At 38.6% G+C, this 20576-nt stretch overlaps 3 protein-coding genes across 3 annotated transcripts in view; 1 reads left to right on the plus strand and 2 right to left on the minus strand.

Moving 5' to 3' along the window:
- The window catches only part of LOC120427326 (pH-sensitive chloride channel 2-like), a 34215-nt gene extending 32548 nt beyond the window's left edge, over window positions 1-1667 (minus strand). Inside the window, exon 1 of the mRNA XM_039592176.2 lies at window positions 567-1667. Coding sequence (XP_039448110.1) covers window positions 567-982 — 416 coding nt within the window. The 5' untranslated portion in view covers window positions 983-1667. The remainder of the gene's footprint in view (window positions 1-566) is intronic.
- An 11929-nt stretch (window positions 1668-13596) lies between these two features.
- LOC120427330 (transducin beta-like protein 3) lies at window positions 13597-17287 on the minus strand. The gene is made up of 2 exons (XM_039592179.2): window positions 17147-17287; window positions 13597-16031 (listed from the first exon to the last, which is right to left on the minus strand). Exons 1-2 carry the CDS (start codon window positions 17173-17175, stop codon window positions 13628-13630), a joined length of 2433 nt encoding a protein of 810 aa, XP_039448113.1. The 5' UTR covers window positions 17176-17287; the 3' UTR covers window positions 13597-13627.
- A 63-nt stretch (window positions 17288-17350) lies between these two features.
- On the plus strand, window positions 17351-18218 carry LOC120427331 (transmembrane protein 186). Its single transcript, XM_039592180.2, has 2 exons — window positions 17351-17831; window positions 17888-18218. Exons 1-2 carry the CDS (start codon window positions 17480-17482, stop codon window positions 18187-18189), a joined length of 654 nt encoding a protein of 217 aa, XP_039448114.1. The 5' UTR covers window positions 17351-17479; the 3' UTR covers window positions 18190-18218.
- The last annotated feature ends 2358 nt before the right edge of the window (window positions 18219-20576 follow it).

Consider the following 20576-nt stretch of genomic DNA (forward strand, 5'->3'; position numbering starts at 1 on the left):
TAATTTTTTTCCGACTTCGCAACCTCTGTAAATAACGTAATTCAAATTTGTTAAGATTTTTTATTTCTCGTCGATGAGAAACAGAGGTCTCAAGAGACCCAACTGGCAGAAAAATAATAACATTGTTCAATCTCAGCCATAATCCATGCGTCTTCTTGGATTTGCTCTAGGAGAGAGATATTTAATGGAGGCGCTTGGTTTCTTAGAATGATTCCATAGTATGTTCTGTTTAGTACCTACTGGCTAGAAACAAACTGAAACAGATCAACAAAGAGCAAAACTGCTTTCAAAGTAGATTTGTGTAATAAAGGAAAAGGAAACTTCGCTCAAACTACCGCACATCGATTACCGAAGCAACGCGGCTCTCGCCTCACCCTGATCAACAACGATGCAAAAGCATATGCATCCGCTCAAGGAGGATGACACCCACGCATCGAAGGACCACCGACTTATTACTACCGGTGTGTGCCATCGAATGCATTGACCGTTGGTCGAGCGTGCGAGTGCACGTTTCGTACGCGTAATCGCGATTGTAATAAAAAAAAAAAAGAGAAACAAACACTTACTTGACACTTTTCTCGCTTGGCACGCCGTTGACTGTCGAGTCTCCGCCGGCCTCGTCGGTGGCGTCCTCGAGGTGCGCAATGCTGGCCTCGATCTTGGCCGGCGGAAGCAGCAGCCGCTGGATCTCCTCCTGGGTCATCGGTTCGGTGGAGTTGCCAACGTCGCTGGAGTTGTGGGTTGTCGTTGACGATGGTTGCGGAGTTGTCGAAGAAGTGGTTGTCGTTGAACTACTGCTGCTGGATTCGCTGGCTAGGGTGCTTTCGTATGCCTTGGTGAGCTCGTTGGCGTCGATGAGCTCGGTCTCGTTGTTGAGGTTGGCCGGGGTGTTGCCCGGTGGTAGTTCCGTGGGGTCATTTTGTGCGAAACTTGGCCCGACGGCCAGCAGCAGTGCTGCGAGCAGTACAACGGTTGAGTGCATTTTGAGACTTTCGACTTTCGCGAGTGGGCTATGAATTATTGATTTGTTTGTCACACTCAAGGCGAAAGTACGCCCAAAACGGGCATATTTGAGAAAAAATGCGCAATCGATCGCGGGTTGTTGCTTCGGGCACTTTGTTATCACTGGGAGGCGGTGTTACAGAACTTATTTCTACGGTGACTACAATTACATCTGACAAGGCAAATTGCTCGGCACGGGAACTTTAAGCTATGTGGATACAAATCACGTTCGCCACAGACAACACAGCGTCGTTCTTCTTTCAAGTACAAAAACAGAAACACTGCCACTGAATTGATTCAGCAACAGGCCATCAACAAACAATAGACACCCTTACTCTTCACAGCCACAATTGTTTCCTGCACGGACGTCACCAAAGTGTCGTCACACACATATCGCTTCGCGCGACCGGGAAGTAGGAACTCCACACCGTGTACACCTCCTAATAGCTAAACGCACCAACCAACACCTGCGGGCCAGGACTTGAAAACTCTCACTAGAACAACACACAAACACACACACGGTCTATTGCAACAGGTGCTGATCTCCACAAGGAGGTTGGTGTTCTCTTCGCCAAAGTTCTACAGATCGGGGATCGGACGAAGTTGACTCGAGCGCGCGCGGCTTGATTCTGACGGCGAGTCTGCGGTGTTCCGAGGTGTAGATAACCGAACGCTTCCCGAGTGCGGTAAAAGATTTGTTGATTTTTTCGCCGAGAACCCACGACGGTGACGCTCTTATCTGGGCGCTTGCTCCCCAAGTGTTGGCGCAGCAATGAGAGAGAAAAGCGACTCTTTTGAAGTTGGCTGGGACGATGCCGTATCGAGAGGGTGGCTTCTGGGTTGAGAAGAGGCTCTTGGGCTTGAGACTTGAGAGAGTTGGTGCGCGCGAAGCCGGGTGATCGCGTGCGCGCGTAAGGATTACGAGAACGTCTGCTTGTTTGTGATCGAACACGTGCTGTAACGGTAGAATCCTGTTATGAATTTTGACTTTTCAAATTTAAATCACATTTAACATATTTTAGCACTTTTTTCAGATTCTTAGATTTTTGTATTTAGAACACTAAATCTCATCGTCTGAACAAATTCATATTGGCGAGTCGCAAGATATAGAAACGTGAGAGTAACGAAATAATTCAGTTGAGAAGATGTTTTTTGTAAGGTTTTCATAGAAAACTTTATCAAAAAACAGTTTTGACTTGAATCTCTTTCTCAAATATTTGAAGAATTTTCGACTTTTTTTTATTAGGTCCTACAGTCATCCCTTATATTCGGAACAGTTTACAGATCTTCCAATGTTCAACAAATCATATGAAATCGATAATTGAATATAATGATTTGCTTTTTCCTTCATGTTAAAGCTTTTCTTGCGATCTTTCGATTGATGTATATAACGGCTGAACATTTTTTACATTTTATATCAAGTTTTTAAAGAAAAACATTGACCCTTAAAATCCACAAATTCGGAACACTTTTTTCTTGCGATGAAAACACACTATTTTTCTCTCCAGGATTACATATTTTACACACAAAAATTACTTCACACACTGAAACCAATAAAACTCAAACTTAGAGATGTTTTAAACATGGTCTGATAATTTTTTTGTGAAAATATCAATTAAGTTCATCCCACAATTATGGAACAGGCAATTTGGAGGCAGTGTTTTGCTGCTCTGGATAAAATAGTCTTGAAATGAGGTTTTTTGTTCAAAAAGTACTATTTTTACAAGTGAAATAGCAACAAAATGTCCCAATAAAGTTTCTAAAAATAGCAGGGACGACAGAAAAGTTGCATAATGCATACTATTGACAAATTATCACAAAAGTCTTCCGAATTTGAGGGTGTTCCGAATATGTGGGATAACTGTATAAAAATATGAAAAAAATAGAGGAAAAAATCGTGACATTAGAAATGAACACTTACAAATTGTTGTTCTCAGTTTTACTATCTACTATTTTATCCCCTACCTACATATCATGACACAAAAAAACTTTTAAAGTTCGTCTTTGGTATCGGATGCGTTAAATTCTGAGATGCCTGAGTCAAAGTTGCTAAATTTCCAGAAGCTGGTGTCAGAGTCAACCTCGACCAATGCTGAGGGACAAATACTTTAAATACAATTTGTAATAGCCTTACCAGGAAAAATTATATCGATGCCAACATTTCAAAAAGCATCATGTACAAATCGTGCGTTGAAGCATAAGCATAAGCATAGGTGCCCACCCGCAGTTGCTACTCCGTTATTGACCAGGACCTCCAGAAGTTACATCCACGAGCCGTGGAAGATAAGTGGGAGCTATCTTTCCTCGCTTCGCAACTTCTCAAAGGCCCCTATCATGCTGATCAATACCGGCGCCGGCTACGACCAGTGGTAGGGTCACGGGGAAGTGGATGGGAATGTTAGTCCGATACTTGAGTGATAGAGACCGCCCAATCGACTGCATCTCCGACAAAGTATCACATGAGTTTAGAGGGGGTTAGTAGATGGGTATAAGGTTAGGATTCACGAGTGGCAGTGATGTGACCATGAGCATTTTGTTTATCGGTTGAAAATTTTAAATCTTAGGCAGCCGGCTGCGGAAAGATAGATAATTGATTATTTAAAATAAGTTTTTTTTTATCGAACGCGTGCCAGCCGAGCAGTAGTGCTATGGGCTGGACTTAACAGTATATTTTTACTGTTTTTACAATTTAGATAACGCGAGCAAATTTCAAAAATAGTAAATAAATGACGCTTTACTCTTTATAAAATCGATAGTTTGATGAGTTTATACTGAAACCGCCAGTTTGAATATTTTTTTAACAATCATTTACGACAAAAATTATCGCGAAAAAACAGGACGGCGCGTCCCCAGAAGCACTGCACTAATGATGTCATTATTTAATTATAATAACCACTCACCCAAGCACACAAACAGCGACACAAAAGAAATGAAAATGAGCATGCAAAAACAAGAAAGCGCGTCCCCGTGGTCAGCGCACTAATAATGCCATTATTTAATTATAATAACCACTCACCCAAGCACACAAACAGCGACACAAAAGAAATGAAAATGAGCATGCAAAAACATGACACCGCGTCCTCGTGGTCAGCGCACTAATGATGCCATTATTTAATTATAATAACCACTCACCCAAGCACACAAACAGCGACACAAACAGCGACACAAAAGAAATGAAAATGAGCATGCAAAAACAAGAAAGCGCGTCCCCGTGGTCAGCGCACTAATAATGCCATTATTTAATTATAATAACCACTCACTCAAGCACACAAACAGCGACACAAAAGAAATGAAAATGAGCATGCAAAAACATGACACCGCGTCTTCGTGGTCAGCGCACTAATGATGCCATTATTTAATTATAATAACCACTCACCCAAGCACACAAACAGCGACACAAACAGCGACACAAAAGAAATGAAAATGAGCATGCAAAAACAAGAAAGCGCGTCCCCGTGGTCAGCGCACTAATCCATCATGTACAAATCGTGCGTTTTGAGAAAAACGCATTTGAATGTTGAGCATCATTTTTCTATTCTCATTTTAATATAAAAGCAAAAGAAGATGTTCTAATGATAACAAACGATGAAAAACGTTGCTTTTATTGATACTTGATCATCCATATTCAATAAAACAATATTTTCGACATTATATTTAAAAAAAACATAACTTACCAATGTCTATATCACCCTGCTGTCAATGGAGTGGAAGCTTTGTTATGATACGTTTTTCTTCGCCAAATGTACATGGCGCCTTTTGCAAGTGGAGGAGAAGTTCTGTTATGATTTGCTTTTCGTCGCCATATGTACATGGCGTCTTTTTTATGCAGCTTTTTTTTCGTCACGAGGTTCATGTAGTCTTTTATTTGACAAGTTGAGAGATTTTTTTATGTTACTTTATTTAAAATCGTTATCAAACAGACTTGAAGTAACTGAAATAACTTTTGCTCTTTTTTGGTTGAGTGATAGCTTATTAGGAGTACTTTTAGAATATGCAATAACCCAGAAAGTGTCAAAATGTACAAGATGCCTTTTGTAATACTGCCGTCGATAACTGCGGCTTAATGGTACATATATTTTAATAGTAGGTGAGTGATTTTTAAGTTATTCGTTGAAAACTGTGTTATTTTGTTCTGTTTTTTAACTTATTCTTTGATTTTAAATCCAGGAATGTTTGTATGAGTGGTCAAAAAACGCTACTTCCGAAAAGATAATCATGTTTTTTCTTACTAAAATTTTCTTTAAAAATAATAATAATCTACCAAAACCTGAAATGGATTTTATTTCTATTTTTTTGATTTTTCTCAAACTTTGTGGTTTTCCTATGATCAAAAAGCCTTTTTGTGTCATTGGTTCACACATACAAGTCTCCATACAATTTCGGCAGTTGTCCATACAAAAATGGCACGTAAATATTCGAAAATCTGTATCTTTCGAAGGAATTTTCTGATCAAATCAATATATAGTCCAGACTTGACTATCCGAAGCCTCGATTATCTGCAGTTTCGATTATCCGAAGTTCGATTATCCGAAGGTTCGTATGGGACTTCAGATAATCGAATCACGAACACAATTTTTTTTCGTTTTTTTCTTGTTCTTGTTTTAAACATCAAATTCGAGTTCTACGACCCGATTTTAGTAAAATTTGAATGGTTGATCGCCTATTAAATATCAAAATGCATTTTTACAATATTTCATCACCGGCTGTCCGCTATTTTGGATTTAAACATTTTAAATCACTTTAGTTGTTTAGGAGTCATACTCAGGCTCGACAATAAAAAATTAGACAAAGAAATTTTTTGTCATGATTCCATTATCCGAAGTGAAATTTTTCCGAGGCCTTCGGATAATCGAGTCTGGACTGCATTTTTTTTTTGAAACAATATTAGTATTTGAATAGGGCCAAACAATCAATATTATGCCCTTTTGAAATGTTAATCTTGATTAAAAAATGAAAAAAATGCAAAGGAAAATATTGTTTTCGAAGAGATTGGAAAATTTCACGAATTTTTCATTATTTAACAATTAAAATCGGACACTAAGTCTGAGCCAACAAAAAAAAAAAAACAAGAAATAAAAATGGTCAAAATCGGCCGATTTACGTAGAGAATTGCTCAAAGCGATTATTGCAAAAAACTGTGATCGAGTAAAATGAATGTATTTTGCCAAAAGTGGATCGGATAATAGCTGTTTCTTCAATTATTCATTCAATTTACACCAAAATAGGAAACAAAGTTGGAATTATAGAATTGATCAAAATGGAGCTTTAAAATTTTAAGACTTATCCAGATTAGTTGCGTTATGGCCGAAAACCAAATGATTCCTAGCAAATAAAAAAAAATGTGGTATTCGAGAATTCTGAAATTGTTTGATAATTATTGTAAGTATCATTACACAGTGTCTTGATAATTTTGTGATTGTAGCTTCTTTTTTTCAATTCGATAAAACGGTTGCAAATATTTTTTTAGTAGTTTTCTTTGTATTACAACTATTTGTTAAAACCCTCGAGTGTATTATAATCCTCAAGTGAGCTATTAACTGCTATTGACACGGATGGAACACTGATTCACGAAAAAGCAAACTTTGCGCTAAAACAGCATAATGATGATTCGGAAGGGGCCCCCATAAAAGCTCACGTCGGACGTCAAGTGGCAGATAAAGACATCGTTCAGGTACAAACAAACTGTTCGGTCTCTTCGGTATGGCTTGAGGAGAGTAGGAGAACAAACAGCGCGCCACCGCGTTTCTGGATTTCTGCGGAAAAAAAGCTGGATGACGAATCCCGCGCAATGAATGATAACAACAAACGACGTCGGGGGCGGCATCGCGGTCATTTGTGCAAGTTCAAAGACAAAAATCAATTAGTCGCGGAAGAGCAAGAAAAAAGTAATTTACATCACACAAAGCTAACGGAGCAGAAGAGATGTGTCGTTTTCCTATATATCGTATATCGATGATGATGGACAAGTGATAGCTCTCAGGCGAAGATGTTCCGATAGATATAGGCACTTCCTCTTATCAGTTGTTGATCTAGAACCGCAAGTCGCACGATACCAAGCGTAGCAACGTGGAGTGCTGACATGAGTTTTCTTTTTATATTTTGTCTTGTCTATTTGGACACGAAATTTCAGTCATCAAACAAGGTTTCTCCATATCGAAATAAGAATCAAAATACGTTGGCACTGGAACGTTTGCCTCGCTCAAACAAAGCATTAGCGAAATTTAAATTCTCGATAGACCTTTTAAACTTTTGTTTGCCGCCAAGATGTGATCATCACGAGGCGATTTCAGTTCCACAATCGATCAAAAAACGAGATAAGAACCGCTGCGAATGAATGAATCCAGCTTTTGTTGCAACTCGCCTTCAATCAGTATTCAAATCACGCGCTGAGGCCGGTGCATCAATCCCGCGGAAAAGGTCGTTAACATCAATTAGTATTATCGGTGGTGCGCTTGGATTGCTGCAAGGACTCTTCCTGGGTGGAAGTTCAGGACCCTTCCCCAGAGGGCTTTTGTTAATTTGATTTGGTTAACCGCGGTGGATTTTCTTGAAAAAATTCGAACTGTCAAAAATCCACCAAAGCATCTACCACATTGATCGCACAAAAATCTGTGGTAGAAAAGTATCCACCGGTAGATGCTTTGGTGGATTTTTGACAGTTCGAATTATTTCAAGAAAATCCACCGCGGTTAACCAAATCAAATTAACAAAAGCCCTCTGAGGTGTTGATAATCGCTTCTGGATTTCACTGTTTTCGTCGTTCCATACTGGATACCAAATCATTGTTTAAATATTGGATCTTGTTGACGTTGAATTAACGCAAACTGTACGTACGGGCTGGTTTAAGCTGGTTGTTGGTTTCGCTAATTAAAAGGCACGATAACATATTTGGTTAGCAGCCAAACAGTGCTTACAAACTGCACACACATACCATTTGCGCAAATTGCAATCAAAGAAGTTTGGTCAACGGGTTTTATCGGTGAGTAAACTGAAATGTTTTATTTCACCTTCACGCTTCAGAAGTCAAAGCTACAAAATCCTATACACAGAAATAGGCGTTTTACAGTAATTAAATTGAAATAGGGCCGTTCACAAACCACGTCATACAAGTTCATTATTTTTTCCTTTTCAAGCACGGTTTGTAGGAGATTTTAAGTGACTTTCAATTTCTTGAGTTTTTTTAAAAGGTCCTATAAACCAAATTTTAAACTTTTGCTTTTTGGGTGTTTTTAGAACCGCCTTGAGTCAGGGGTATTCAAAAACACCCAAAAAGCAAAAAAAAAAAAAATAAAATTTGGTTTATAGGACCTTTTCGTTTTACGGAACAAGGTGGGGGACGCGGCCTCAAGTCAGTCCAAGTCCGGTTTCTTGTGGAAAAAAGGGTAGTGGCCGAACTAGTATTGCATACAAAATTAACACCACCGGAAGATATAGGGGATCGAGAGGGGGAAGGTGAAAGAAAATTAGTGTAGGTGTAGTAAGAACTTGAATGACTTGAGCAGTTACGGTGATCTGAGTTTAACACTGAATAATGAAAATCTTAAATTTTGATTCAAAATAAAAAGGCCCGGAGGAAATTAAATTATTATTTAATTAAATAAGAAAATGTTACTAATCGGAGATTTATACAAAGGAAACCTAACATGTATATCAAATTTAAAGGAAAATAAAAAAAAATTAATCGAAAGATGAAAACTAACTTGTCTAGGGAATACAAATCTTGAGGCCTTTTTCTGGGCCACGTCATGTCGCGTCCGTCAGTAGTCTTGTCCTACATTACAACTAGAAGCAGATCTGCCAATTTAATAGAACACTTCGACCAATTCAACTAATCATTTAGATCCAGTTATTTACTATGAAAAACTAACTAACTTGAATCAATAACCTTAACTGAACTGTCTAAAAGTAACTTGAATCTCTTATCCCAAAAATTGTAATTACAAAGCCAAACATTCCTATACCTAGTTTTTAAACCTGTCTTGCCGCCCCAAATCAAAAACCACTGTTCATATTTTACAAGTTGAACACTCGTGCCTTCCATTTTATTAGGACACACAAGCTTTGCAAACAGGAGCGTATCCCTATCATACCTTTTGTAAACTGTGAATACAAAGAGACGAGTTGTTCCTTTTAATTCCGATATATAGCGGAATTAAAAGGAACTACTCGTCTCTTTGTATTCACAGTAATGCATTCTGCTAAAACGCTCAACCAAACCACAATTTTGTAAACTGTTATTTGAGTGGGAGGGATACACTCCTGTTTACAAAACCCATGCGCCCTTTTGAAATGTTAGGCTCTATTTGATCGTCAAACCTCCAGTAGATCCTCGATTCGGAACAATGGTCGATACAACCATAATCCGAAAACCGTTAGTTCAACAGATTTACGAATTTTGTCCGATATCATTACATTATTGATTGACCGAGACTCTATGGAAATTTTGACAAATCAAAATGCTTTGTATTATTACTTAAATGGAATTTTAGAATTTATGCACGTAACATTTTTTTTAAATAAATTTCAAAATCTATTCTATCCTACAATGCCTAGAAGAGGCCTCTGTTTCTGTTGTGAGTAAGCGCTGGTTTCAGAGCTCATTTTTCAATTTAATAGGGTGGGAGACGACTAATTTGCTTCATGAACTCCTACTCGGCCTTGGGACCACCTCTTAAGACACTGATGGCTCCTAGCTAGGAATTAAACCTAGACACAGCGTCGAGGCCCGCTTTGCATGGCAAAAATGTTGGCTGGGGGGGAAGTGATATTATCACGAAATTTTATTTTATAGCCAACATTGCTAACGGCGTCGAGGTCCTTACTCATGCCCAAGGAATTTGGTTTATAGGACCTTTTCAAAAAAAAAAAAAAAAACTCCAGTTTTGAACCAACCTGCATAAAAAACCGTTTTTTAAACCATAGAATAGTTCTCTCAGAATTCGGTCATTCGTTTTTTTTTTGTATTTTTTAATCCGACTAAAACTTTTTTGGTGCCTTCGGTATGCCCAAAGAAGCCATTTTGCACCATTAGTTTATCCATATAATTTTCCATACAAATTTGGCAGCTGGCCATACAAAAATGATGTTAGAAAATTCAAAAATCTGTATCTTTTGAAGGAATTGAAGGTACTTCAGTGAAATTTTGATAAAGTGCACCGTTTTAAAATTAAAGCCATTTTTAAATAACTTTTTTGAAAATAGTCGCAGTTTTTCATTTTTTTAAATCAGTGCACATGTTTGCCCACCTTTGAAAATTTTTTTTTTGAAAAGCTGAGAAAATTTTCTATATTTTGCGATTTTGAACTTTGTTAATACGACCCTTAGTTGCTGAGATATTGCCATGCAAGTGTTTAAAAACAGGAAAATTGATGTTTTCTAAGTCTCACCCAAACAACCCATCGTTTTCTAATGTCGATATCTCAGCAACTAATGGTCCGATTTACAATGTTAAAATATGAAACATTCGTGAAATTTTCCGATCTTTTCGAAAAAAATGATTTCAAAATTTTTAAACCAGGACAAACATTTTAAAAGGGCGTTATATTGAATGTTTAGTGTAGTCCATATCCATACCTACAACCTTGCCGAAGACACCAATCGATCAAAAAATTCCTTCAAAAGATACAGATTTTTGAATTTTCATACATCGTTTTTGTATGGACAGCTGCCAAATTTGTATGGAAAATTATATGGACAAACTAATGATGCAAAATGGCTTCTTTGGGCATACCGAAGGCACCAAAAAAGTTTCATTCGGATTAAAAAATACAAAAAATTAAATTAAAAAAAAGACCGATTTCGTAGAGAATGGCTCCATATCTTACATTATTATATTACTTTTCTCCACAAAAAAACCAAAATTGATTTCCCTGTGACCAAAAAGGCACTTGGCTTCATTGGTTAATCCAAACAAGGTTCTATTCAATTTTGCAAGCGGTCCAAACAAAACTGGAATGTAAATATTCAAAAATCTTCATCTCGGGAAGGAGTTCTCTGATTGATAGGGTGTCTTGATCAAAATAGTACGTCCTCATCGAACTATTTTTCTCAAGACATCCAATCAATCAGAGAACTGAAAAAAGTAGTAACATTCTAAAGGTTTCCAAAATTATTGCCCGTTTTTTATGATAAAGGGGTTTCAAAATGAAAACTTTTGCCCCGGACAAAACATGAACAGTTTTTCACAGAGTTATGATATTTTTTTATATTATTGTCATTTAAAAATATTTATTAGATGCACACCAATAATTTTGTAAGTCATAGTGAGGATCATCCATAAACCACGTGGTCACTTTTTGGAAATCTCAGGTTGCTCAGGTAGGAAAAATTAAAAGAATTGAAATAGGGAAAATTGACTTTAAAACAAAAATCAGCCTTAGTTTTTCAATTTTAGAGTTTTTTTTTTTAAATGTCCTATAAATATATTAAACACAATAGCTTATAGGAGCTTTTTTCTTTAAAAAATCTAGAATTGACTGTATCTCGGCAAATATTGGTTCGAATTTTATTGTAATAACTGAAATCTCTGTAAAAACTTCTAATCTTTCGAATACGAATACCAAATTTTCAACTGCTGAACATAGGGACCATCCATAAACCACGTGAACAGTCGTATGGGGGGAGGGGGGGGGGGATTGTCCACGCTCCATACATAAAATATTTGTTTTGTTTGGAAATTGTACACGAGGGGAAGGGGGACGGGGTGTCTGAGATTTCATAAATCTAAGTGGTGTGCAAATATTTTCAAAACTTTAAATTAAAACCCTAACGGGCAACATTTATGTTTTTATAACTTGAATCCGTCCGTTTTATAAAAAAAACTGAAAGACTAATTTTTGATTGAAAATTTGATTTTGCTTTTAAAGATGATTTTAAAAAAAATTATAATAGTGCACATTTGGATTTTTTAAACGAATTTGGTAAATTTGATCGATTTTTCAACTGCTTAACAGTTCGATAAACGGAAAACTACCGAAATTCTTAACTTTATCGACTATTCAACTACCGAATTCGGTTAAAAATTTGTGTGTTTATATATTTTTTTTTGAAATACAGTACTTGTTCGGTAACTGGGCTGAGAACGTAGTCCAGTCACTGAATGCTGCTCGCTGGGCTGAACGGAAAAAACGAGGTGACCACCGATGCATAATATTTTTTTGATGAAATATAAAAAATAAAGGTCACTCAAATTTATTTACAATGCTTACTTTCAATGTTTCTTTAATTGTGACTTAAAATTAAATAAAAGATTGAAAAAAAATTTTTTTTCTTTATTGAACAGGCATCCATTAACCCCTCGGTCATTTCGGTTTGTTTTGGTTTTTTGACGTTCGTCTGCTTTTTAACTAGGCTACGGCCCAGTTATCGAGCGCCCAGTTAAAAAGCAGCCCAGTTACCGAACAACTACTGTATCATGAATTTTTCAACTCGGTGAAATTTTGGTCCATGCTTCTCTGTGGCTCGAAAGTGGTCTTTTAGGTCCTCAAAATTAGAAAAAAGAATCTTATTTCAAGAGTGTAATTCTTGAGTTTTTTTATTAGGTCCTATAAACATATGAAAGACAATAGTTTATTGGTCCTTTTCAAAAAAAAAAAAAAATTATTATTCGAAGTGAATTTTTACTTCGTTTAATCGAATCATCGGATAGGGGCCATCCATAAACCACGTGGAGAGGCTTTTTCTAAATTTCAGGCCCATGTGGACTATTTATAGTAAAAAAAAAACTTGTTTGTATAGAGCCCACCCTCTTCTTTCAGTATCGTCGTGGTTTTTGGATGACCCCATAGCGAATCAAGATTTTTTGTCGTCGCCTTATTTTGGGTTGTTGAGCTGTAATATGATCCCAAAAAAGCTCTAAAGGAACGATACTCAACTTTCTTCCATGTAAATCAAGTAGGCCTGGTATCCCCGCTGCTCTAAAGTGATCTTAGAATATTTAATCCAAGATGGCGGCCAATATGGCGGCACAGCATATAAGACCCTTTCAAAACAAAATAAAAGACTTATTGGTAACAAATTCGCAATTTGTTACCAATAAGTCTTTTATTTTGTTTTGATGGCGGCCAATATGGCGGCACAGCATATAAGACCCTTTCAAAACAAAATAAAAGACTTATTGGTAACAAAAAAGAAAAAAAACAGTGGTTACTAAAATTTTAACTAATCTGGGAACGAAGAACTTAAATTTGTCTTTGCAAATAAAAATCAACATCAATAGTAATCTTTCACTCTGCAAGCAATATTCACAGTTTTTTCTGTATTCCCAGCTAGTACCATTAATTAGTGCGCAAGTAGCTACTTCCCAGCAGAGCGCGAAGCGAAACGGCAAATATTATGCACGGCACGGAACCTTTTTTCAACGAGAGAAGGAGAGAGAGAGCTTCCAGAGGAGGACCACCGACCACCTTCGCCTAGCTTTAACCGTGAAACCTAAACACTTATCCAGCCAGCCAAACACAACCAGCTTTGATTTCAGATAAGCAAATTTGGTTTGGCAAATTAGACTCGCCCGCCACCGCCGCCGCTACAAACACTCGTCGTTTGTTTAGAATTCAATGGAATGTTCGGATTTGCAAATAAAGAAGAAGCGATTACTTACTTTGTACGACGAGAGTCTTCCTTACGATTAGGATTTATTGGTGGCTCGTGCCGCGTGGGGTTGCATACACTGCAGCGTGTACTCGATAAATTTGAGGTCCTTGGCGTACTCGGTCATGCGGGCAAAGTGCCGCTCGGTGTAGGGCAGGGCCGCCGTCAGGTGCTTGTTCAGCTCGGACACTTGGAAGGCACCGGCGAGGATCTCCTGGAGCAGGATGTTCAGCACGAGCTGGGCGGGCCGGCAGTTTCGGCTGTTGGTGTTCCACTCGATGGCGTGCTTCAGCAGGGTTTCCTTGTGGTCGTTGGAGAGCTTTTGGACGGTTTCGGGGAGTCCTTGCTCTTGGGCTTTTATGACGGCGTTGATGATCTTGAGCGTCATTAGGGGTCGGTTCAGGTTGAGGGAGAGACGGAGCGCTTTCAGGAGCTTTTTGTCGTTGACGAGATTGTTGAGTTCCTGCTCTTGGAGCAGCATGTCCTTGCGCTCGGTCATTTCCCGGTCCCGCTTTTCGTCCGTTACGTCCTTCCACTTGATTAGCTGCGAGTCGGAACCGCCACTGTAGAATATGGTCTCGTCCTCGGTCACGCAAAGCGCCCAAATGCGGCTCTCGTGCTTGTCCAGCGTTTGAATGCACTCGGAACTCTTGATGGACCAGAGTTTCAGCAAACCGTCCGCTCCAGCTGAGATGAGTTGCATTCCGTTGGAGAGGAACTCGACGCGCAGCACGGAACTTTCGTGCCCTTCGAGGGACTTTAGGCAGGTCATGTCCGTCAGCGACCACAGCTTGATGGAACAATCCGCCGCGTTTGTCAGGAGAATCTGATCGATGGGCGAGAAACGAACCGCCCAAATTCCTCGCTTATGACCTCGAAAAACGCCCACCAGACTGAGGTTGCTCACGTCCCACAGCTTGGCGGTTTTGTCTTGCGAACCGGTTGCCAGCAGACGGTCATTCGGGGAAATGCTCACGCAGTTGATGTCCTTTTCGTGGGCCAACTCGGTCAGAGTGCAGTTCAGACGGGTCAGTTCCTTCTCGTCGCTTGTTTGGTTGAACTCCTTCGGGATCTTCCAAACCTTTAAGCAGCGATCCTGACTGACGCTGGCGCAAAACATGCCGGAAATCTTGCTCAACGAGACGCTTCCGACGGCGTTGGTGTGCTTCAGCCCGATCGCCACGCAGTTAATTTCAAACTTGGTCCCGTTGTACTGCCACAAACGGATCGAGTTGTCCTTTGAAGACGAAAGCATGAACTTGTCGTTAGCCGAAAGGGACAGGACGATATCGGTGTGACCTTTGACCAGCTGGCAGTTCATGGTCGTGGTGTCGTACACTTTGAAATCGTTGCTGTTGGTGGCCATTCCGAGGAAGCGATCCTTCTTTCCAAACAGGATCAAATCCAAAATTTCATCGCTGAACCCGGACAGCTGCTTGAAGCAGTCGAACGTTTCCAGGTCGTGAATGATGATGTTGTGATCGGCACTGACCACGGCCAGTTGCGACGTCTGCCGGTTCAGCAGCATCTCCGTGATGGCGAGGCCACCTTCTTCCGCGGATTTGGTCACCAAGCTGTTGCTCTGCTTGAAGACGATCGCCGTCTCGGTCATCTCCCACACCTTGATCAAACCTTCCTCGCCAGCACAAGCCGCATAAATCTTACCCTTTTTCAGCTTCTGTCCGTTCACCCGAATACCATCAGGAAGTACAATCACGCTCTCCAAGCTCTCGTAAACCGGAATCGTCTTGACCGACTGCTGCGTTTCGTAATCCCACAGAACCAATATCTTGTCCCGCCCAGCCGAGACCAAAAACTTCCTATCGTTCGAGAACGACACCGCGGTCACCTTAGAAAAGTGCCCCGCGAACGTCTTCACCAACTCGCGCGTCTCGTAGTTCCAAGCATAAATCTTCACGTCATCCCCGGCCGCCAAAATAACCTTCCGCTCCTCGTCCGGATGAAACACCAGCAAACTAACAACCCCAACGCACCCGCGCAGTGTCCCCACGCAAACCTGCTGCATCGGGTCCCAAATGCGCACCGTAGTGTCCGTCCCGCCACTCGCCACCAGCTGATCCCCGGCGCTGAACGCCAACCGCGTCGTCGGTCCCTGGTGCAGCCCGCGCCACATCTTGACAACCTTCCTGCTCGCGACGTCCCACATCCGAAGCAGCCCCGATCGATGCGCTGAAACGACGTGCTCGCCACTGTTGGCCAGCGCGAATGTGTAGACCGAGTCTTCGGCGATTCCGTCGTTGTCGTCGCCGGCGCTGCTTGTTGAAGGATTTGCGCCGAAAATGACCGGTTCCGAGGACTCATCGCTGACGGAGATCAGATTGATGGCGCCCGAGTTTTGGCACAGCAGTTCCTGCCCGTTCGGGGACCACTGGACGGTGCCGCCGGTGTAGAACGCCTTGTACTGGTTCTGGACCTCGTAACTGTGGGAGCACAAAATTGAGGAGACGTTAAAACTAAATTGAAAATTGACAAATAAGAATCAAAATCTATACGCTCCAAGCGCATCAATTAATTTTTTTTAATGAATTATGTGTTTTTCAAACAGTCAGAGAATTATCAAATCTAGAGTATTTTTTTGATAAGGTCCTATAAGCTATTGTGTTTCATATGTTTATTGGACCTTTTCTAAAAAAAAATCAGAAATATGTTTACATAAAATTTAATAAAGAGCTTAAATTGAAAGGTCAAATTATATAATTAATTGAATTAAAAAAAAAACAGTAGATTCGCAAACGACAAAAAACCTAACAAAAAATATTTATAAAGTTATTTCATAAATATTTTGTACCAACACTAAAACACATTTTAAAGATCCATTTTTTAATTTAGCAAAAAGAATCACAAATGTTTAAATAGTGATAACGGTCATTTTACTGACAAATGATTCCAGAATTTCTATAAAGAAATGATTTTTTTTCTTGAGTTGTTACGTCTCTAAATTCGTTAAATGGCGAAAGTGACTCATTTGGTCTAAAAGGGCAAAATAAACGTTTATTTATTACTGTTTTATATGTAAATAATGTTTTGATTGGGAATGTCAAGATTAGAAATAATTCATGTTTTTCCTCTTTTATTTTAAGAAAAGCTTGTACATTGGAGGACAAAAACTTAATTTCTGCATATTTATGCTAAGGTATTTTTTTTTAATTTCCCCTGATTTTTGAGTAAATGTAAGTGTCAAAAACTTTGAATATATTAATATATCAACTTTTTTGAAAGGGTCTAATAAACAAAATTGTTATTTTTAGCGTTTTGGATGTTTTTGAATACATCTAACACAAAGCGGTTTCAAAAACGCCGAAAAAGCAAAAAAAACTGAAAAAGCATTACGCATTGCTTGGTTCAAAATGCATTGATTTTTTGAGAAAATAATTTTCCAGATAAAACTTTTTTTTGAAAAATAAACGTCTTTACTGGCGTCTCACTGTACCAAAACAAACGAGGATCAAAAGCAAAAACGGTACGCATTTTTTGAACGACTGTAACAGAGTAAAAACAGCAGTAAACTGTTGAAATATTTCTAAACTATACTTACACTTCCTTTAGCTTTATCTTGGCGCTCATTTTAACAACTTTTCCAACTTTTTACACCTCAAAAACTTAAAAAATTGCAACCAAACCGAACCGACAACGTTGGTCAACAAATCGCACGTGCGCTTTTAAAATGAGAACTGTCAAAAGTCAAACAGCTGATTATCTGACAGTTCCCTAGTTTGTTTTGAATCTAGTACCTCACTTTCATTGCATCATGCAAAATTTGTGTTGAAAATTCGCTCTGAAAATTTTCTGATTTTTCGTGAAATAACTTGAAGATATTTGATGGAAGTAGTTTGAAAAGTTCAAAGATTACCTAACAAAAGCCTTCAAAATGTTACAAGTGCTCCGAAGTTGCCCGCTGTCACGAATTTCACTCGCGCTCAAACCAACTTCATCGCCGGCATTTCGTTCCTCCCCTGGGCTACTGGTGCGACAATGCTCCACAAAATCATCACAACCAGCTGCGCCAGAAAAGGTTTCGCAAAATGAACCACCGTCGCACATTGAAGATTCCACCAAGTGGTACACCCTGTACCACTTCCGGGGAATCATGCTGACGGCGGCCTTCAAACGGTTGAAGCTGTATCCGGCGGGTCTCACGGCGGTAACGGTTCCCACCTGTTTGGCGCTGGCATACGCGGACATTTGCTCCGTTACGACGGCGCAAGTTTTCGGATCTGTTGGTGAGAAATCATACATCTTGATGAAACTTTAAAACTAAAATTTAACTTTCTTTCAGGCTTCACAACCACCCTGACCCTGCTGGCGTTCAGCTATTTCACGAACAATCTGGTCGGATACGTGTACACCGACGATGAGGGCAAGCAGGTGAAAATATCGTACGTGGATCCCGGCGGAAAGCGGCAGAATCGAATCTATCCGGTGGACAACATCGTGCCCCGGTCGGAGCTGCAGCGGACACTGCTGAAGTTTTACTTTCCCATCAAGAATCACGATGATGGCGAGGTGTACCGGATTGTGCACCGGTATGGGGAGGTTTACGATGAGAAAACTTTTACGAAGGTGTTTGGTAGGGAGTAATGTGGGTTTGTTGTGTAATAAACTTATTTTCTAGATCGAAGAAAAAAAAAATTGACTATAATCCGAAATATTAAACATTTAAAATACTAAGCATAGTTTGAAATATAGTAAATTTGTATTTGAAGGGCACAAACCGAAGTACCAACATAAATTACAATTTTTTTGTTTGAGGGTGTAAATAAATTTTTATAAATTTTGTGAACCCTCATCTTTTTACCTGTTAAATCTAGTACGATCCATTCTAGTACTTCATAAAAAATGACTTCATGTAAAATAACGCCTGAGAGTAACGTGTGACGAATGTGGAAAACGAACGGACCCACATAGAAAAATGGGCGGAAAACGGCCAAAAAGCGGGGACGTTTTGCCTGAAAGCGGGCCCGATTTTCAGCCCGTTTTTTCCCCTCGTTGTGGCCCATTGCGTGCCAGAATGCAACATTTAGGCGGGCGTTACGCATTTTGGCCGCTGTGTTACGCCCGTCTGTGGCACGCTTTTGGGCCCGTTTTGACCACGATAACGGGCCTATAAACGGGGGACTGACGTGCCGGAAACCGGGGGGATTCTCCTTCCTGTTTACTTCGGATTTCAAGTTTGGGCGATTAAATAAAATAGGGTGACAAATAAACACGACAGATTATTTTTTTATTTAAAAAAATATTGAATTAACAACAAACAACCTTAAACTAATTACCTAACTAGCTAAAAGATATAAGTTAGGTTAGTATGTTAACAGGACTTTAAATTGATTTTATTGGTAATTTGGTCAAATTTAGTTTTTTTTTTTTGAATTAAATATACTTTATTGAATCTTTCTTATAATAATTACATTTGGTTTACATAATAAGTGGTCAGCTGTGGCTCTTCAGCTTTAGTTTGCTTTTCGTGATTTAAACACTGTTCATTTTCATAACTTTAAAAGTATATGATTTATCATTTTTGTAACTCTAGGTACAATGAGGAAAAAAAAATGTTAAGAAAACATAACCTAACCTAAAACTAACTTAAACTTACAATAAACTAAACCAATCCTTGAATCAAGGGTCAAATTTAGTTTATTTTAGTTAGATTTACTTAAATTTAGTTATGTTCAGTTAAACTTAGTTAAATGTAGTTGAATTTAGTTAGATTTAGTTTAATTTAAATAGATTTAGTAAAATTTAGTTAAATTAAGTTACATTTAATTAAATTTAGTTTAATTTAGTTACATTTAGTCAAAATAAGTGAAATTTAGTTAGATTAAGTATAATTTACTCAAGTTTCGTAAAATTTCGCTAAAATTATTTCAATTAAGTTAAACTTAGAAAATTAAGTTAAATTAAGTTAAATTTAGTAAAATTTAGTTAAATTTAGTTAAATTTAATTAAATTTATTTAAATTTATTTAAATTATGTTAGATTTAATTAAATTTAGTTAAATTTAGTAAAATTTAGTTAAATTTAGTAAAATTTAGTTAAATTTAGAAAAATTTAGTAAAATTTAGTAAAATTCAGTAAAATTAAGTAAAATCATAGAACTACGGTTGATGGCCACTTTTGGATATAGTGGCGCTGCAAAAGCGAAATAGAAAAAAATGCGAATCAAACAATGTAAACAATGTAAGGGCACGGGATTGAAACTCGTCTGAAAAATCTGTATCATTTTCTCATTCGGAACAGTGGCGCCGCGTGGTGTTAGCTGCCCTGTTTATTACACTGTAAAATTATCCATGGCCAATCCAAGGAACCAGAAGGTGACAACAGAAATGTCCGTCCAAAATGGGTGCTGCATAAAACTTATTATTTTTAACAAATTTTCGAACAAATCAGCAACGAATTACAAGTTAGCGTCTCACATCTCTCTTTTTAATTTCTCGATAGGACCTAAAAATACTCTAGATTTCCTCAAAGGTTTTCTACTCTGTCACCAAGTCTTTGAAAATGTTGTAGTTTTATTTCGAAGAATGGAAAAGTAATGTTTTTCGCTGTAATATAAAGACATAGATCATCTTATTAACACATCATAATTTATTTTTAGAAGTAAAATTTAAATACAAGCGAAAAGTCACTTCCGGCTGCCTGACGTATCGAGAAATTTAAAAAAGAGATGTGAGCCGGTAACATGAAGTTAAACTTTCGCAACTGTCATGGTAAACTTCACAGAAGCTTGACAGAAAGTGTAACTCCATGTTGCACTTTTAATTGCTCGATAGCGTCGCGATGTTCATCAAGCTTTCATAGCATGCTAAGGAAAATTTGATGCTTTTTGAGGGAAAACCATTGATTCCTTAGACATCGGATGTTTTGTCGATGCGCCAGGTCTAGGGACAACGAATCCATATGCTCTCTTTGGGAAAAGTGTTCTCCAGACCATTCCCAATAGGCCTGACCATACCAGAAGTTGGCGCGTT

Source organism: Culex pipiens, chromosome 2 (genome assembly GCF_016801865.2).
Source record: "Culex pipiens pallens isolate TS chromosome 2, TS_CPP_V2, whole genome shotgun sequence".
Lineage (NCBI taxonomy): Eukaryota > Metazoa > Arthropoda > Insecta > Diptera > Culicidae > Culex > Culex pipiens.

Bases quoted from the DNA above. Each gene is read 5' to 3' on its own strand.
- LOC120427330 (XM_039592179.2), bottom strand. From the start codon at position 17,175: ATGAGCGCCAAGATAAAGCTAAAGGAAGT. The intron at 16,032-17,146 runs GTAAGTATAGTT...GTGCTCCCACAG, and splicing joins AAGATAAAGCTAAAGGAAGT to TTACGAGGTCCAGAACCAGT.
- LOC120427331 (XM_039592180.2), top strand. From the start codon at position 17,480: ATGTTACAAGTGCTCCGAAGTTGCCCGCTGTCACGAATTTCACTCGCG. The intron at 17,832-17,887 runs GTGAGAAATCAT...ACTTTCTTTCAG, and splicing joins GCAAGTTTTCGGATCTGTTG to GCTTCACAACCACCCTGACC.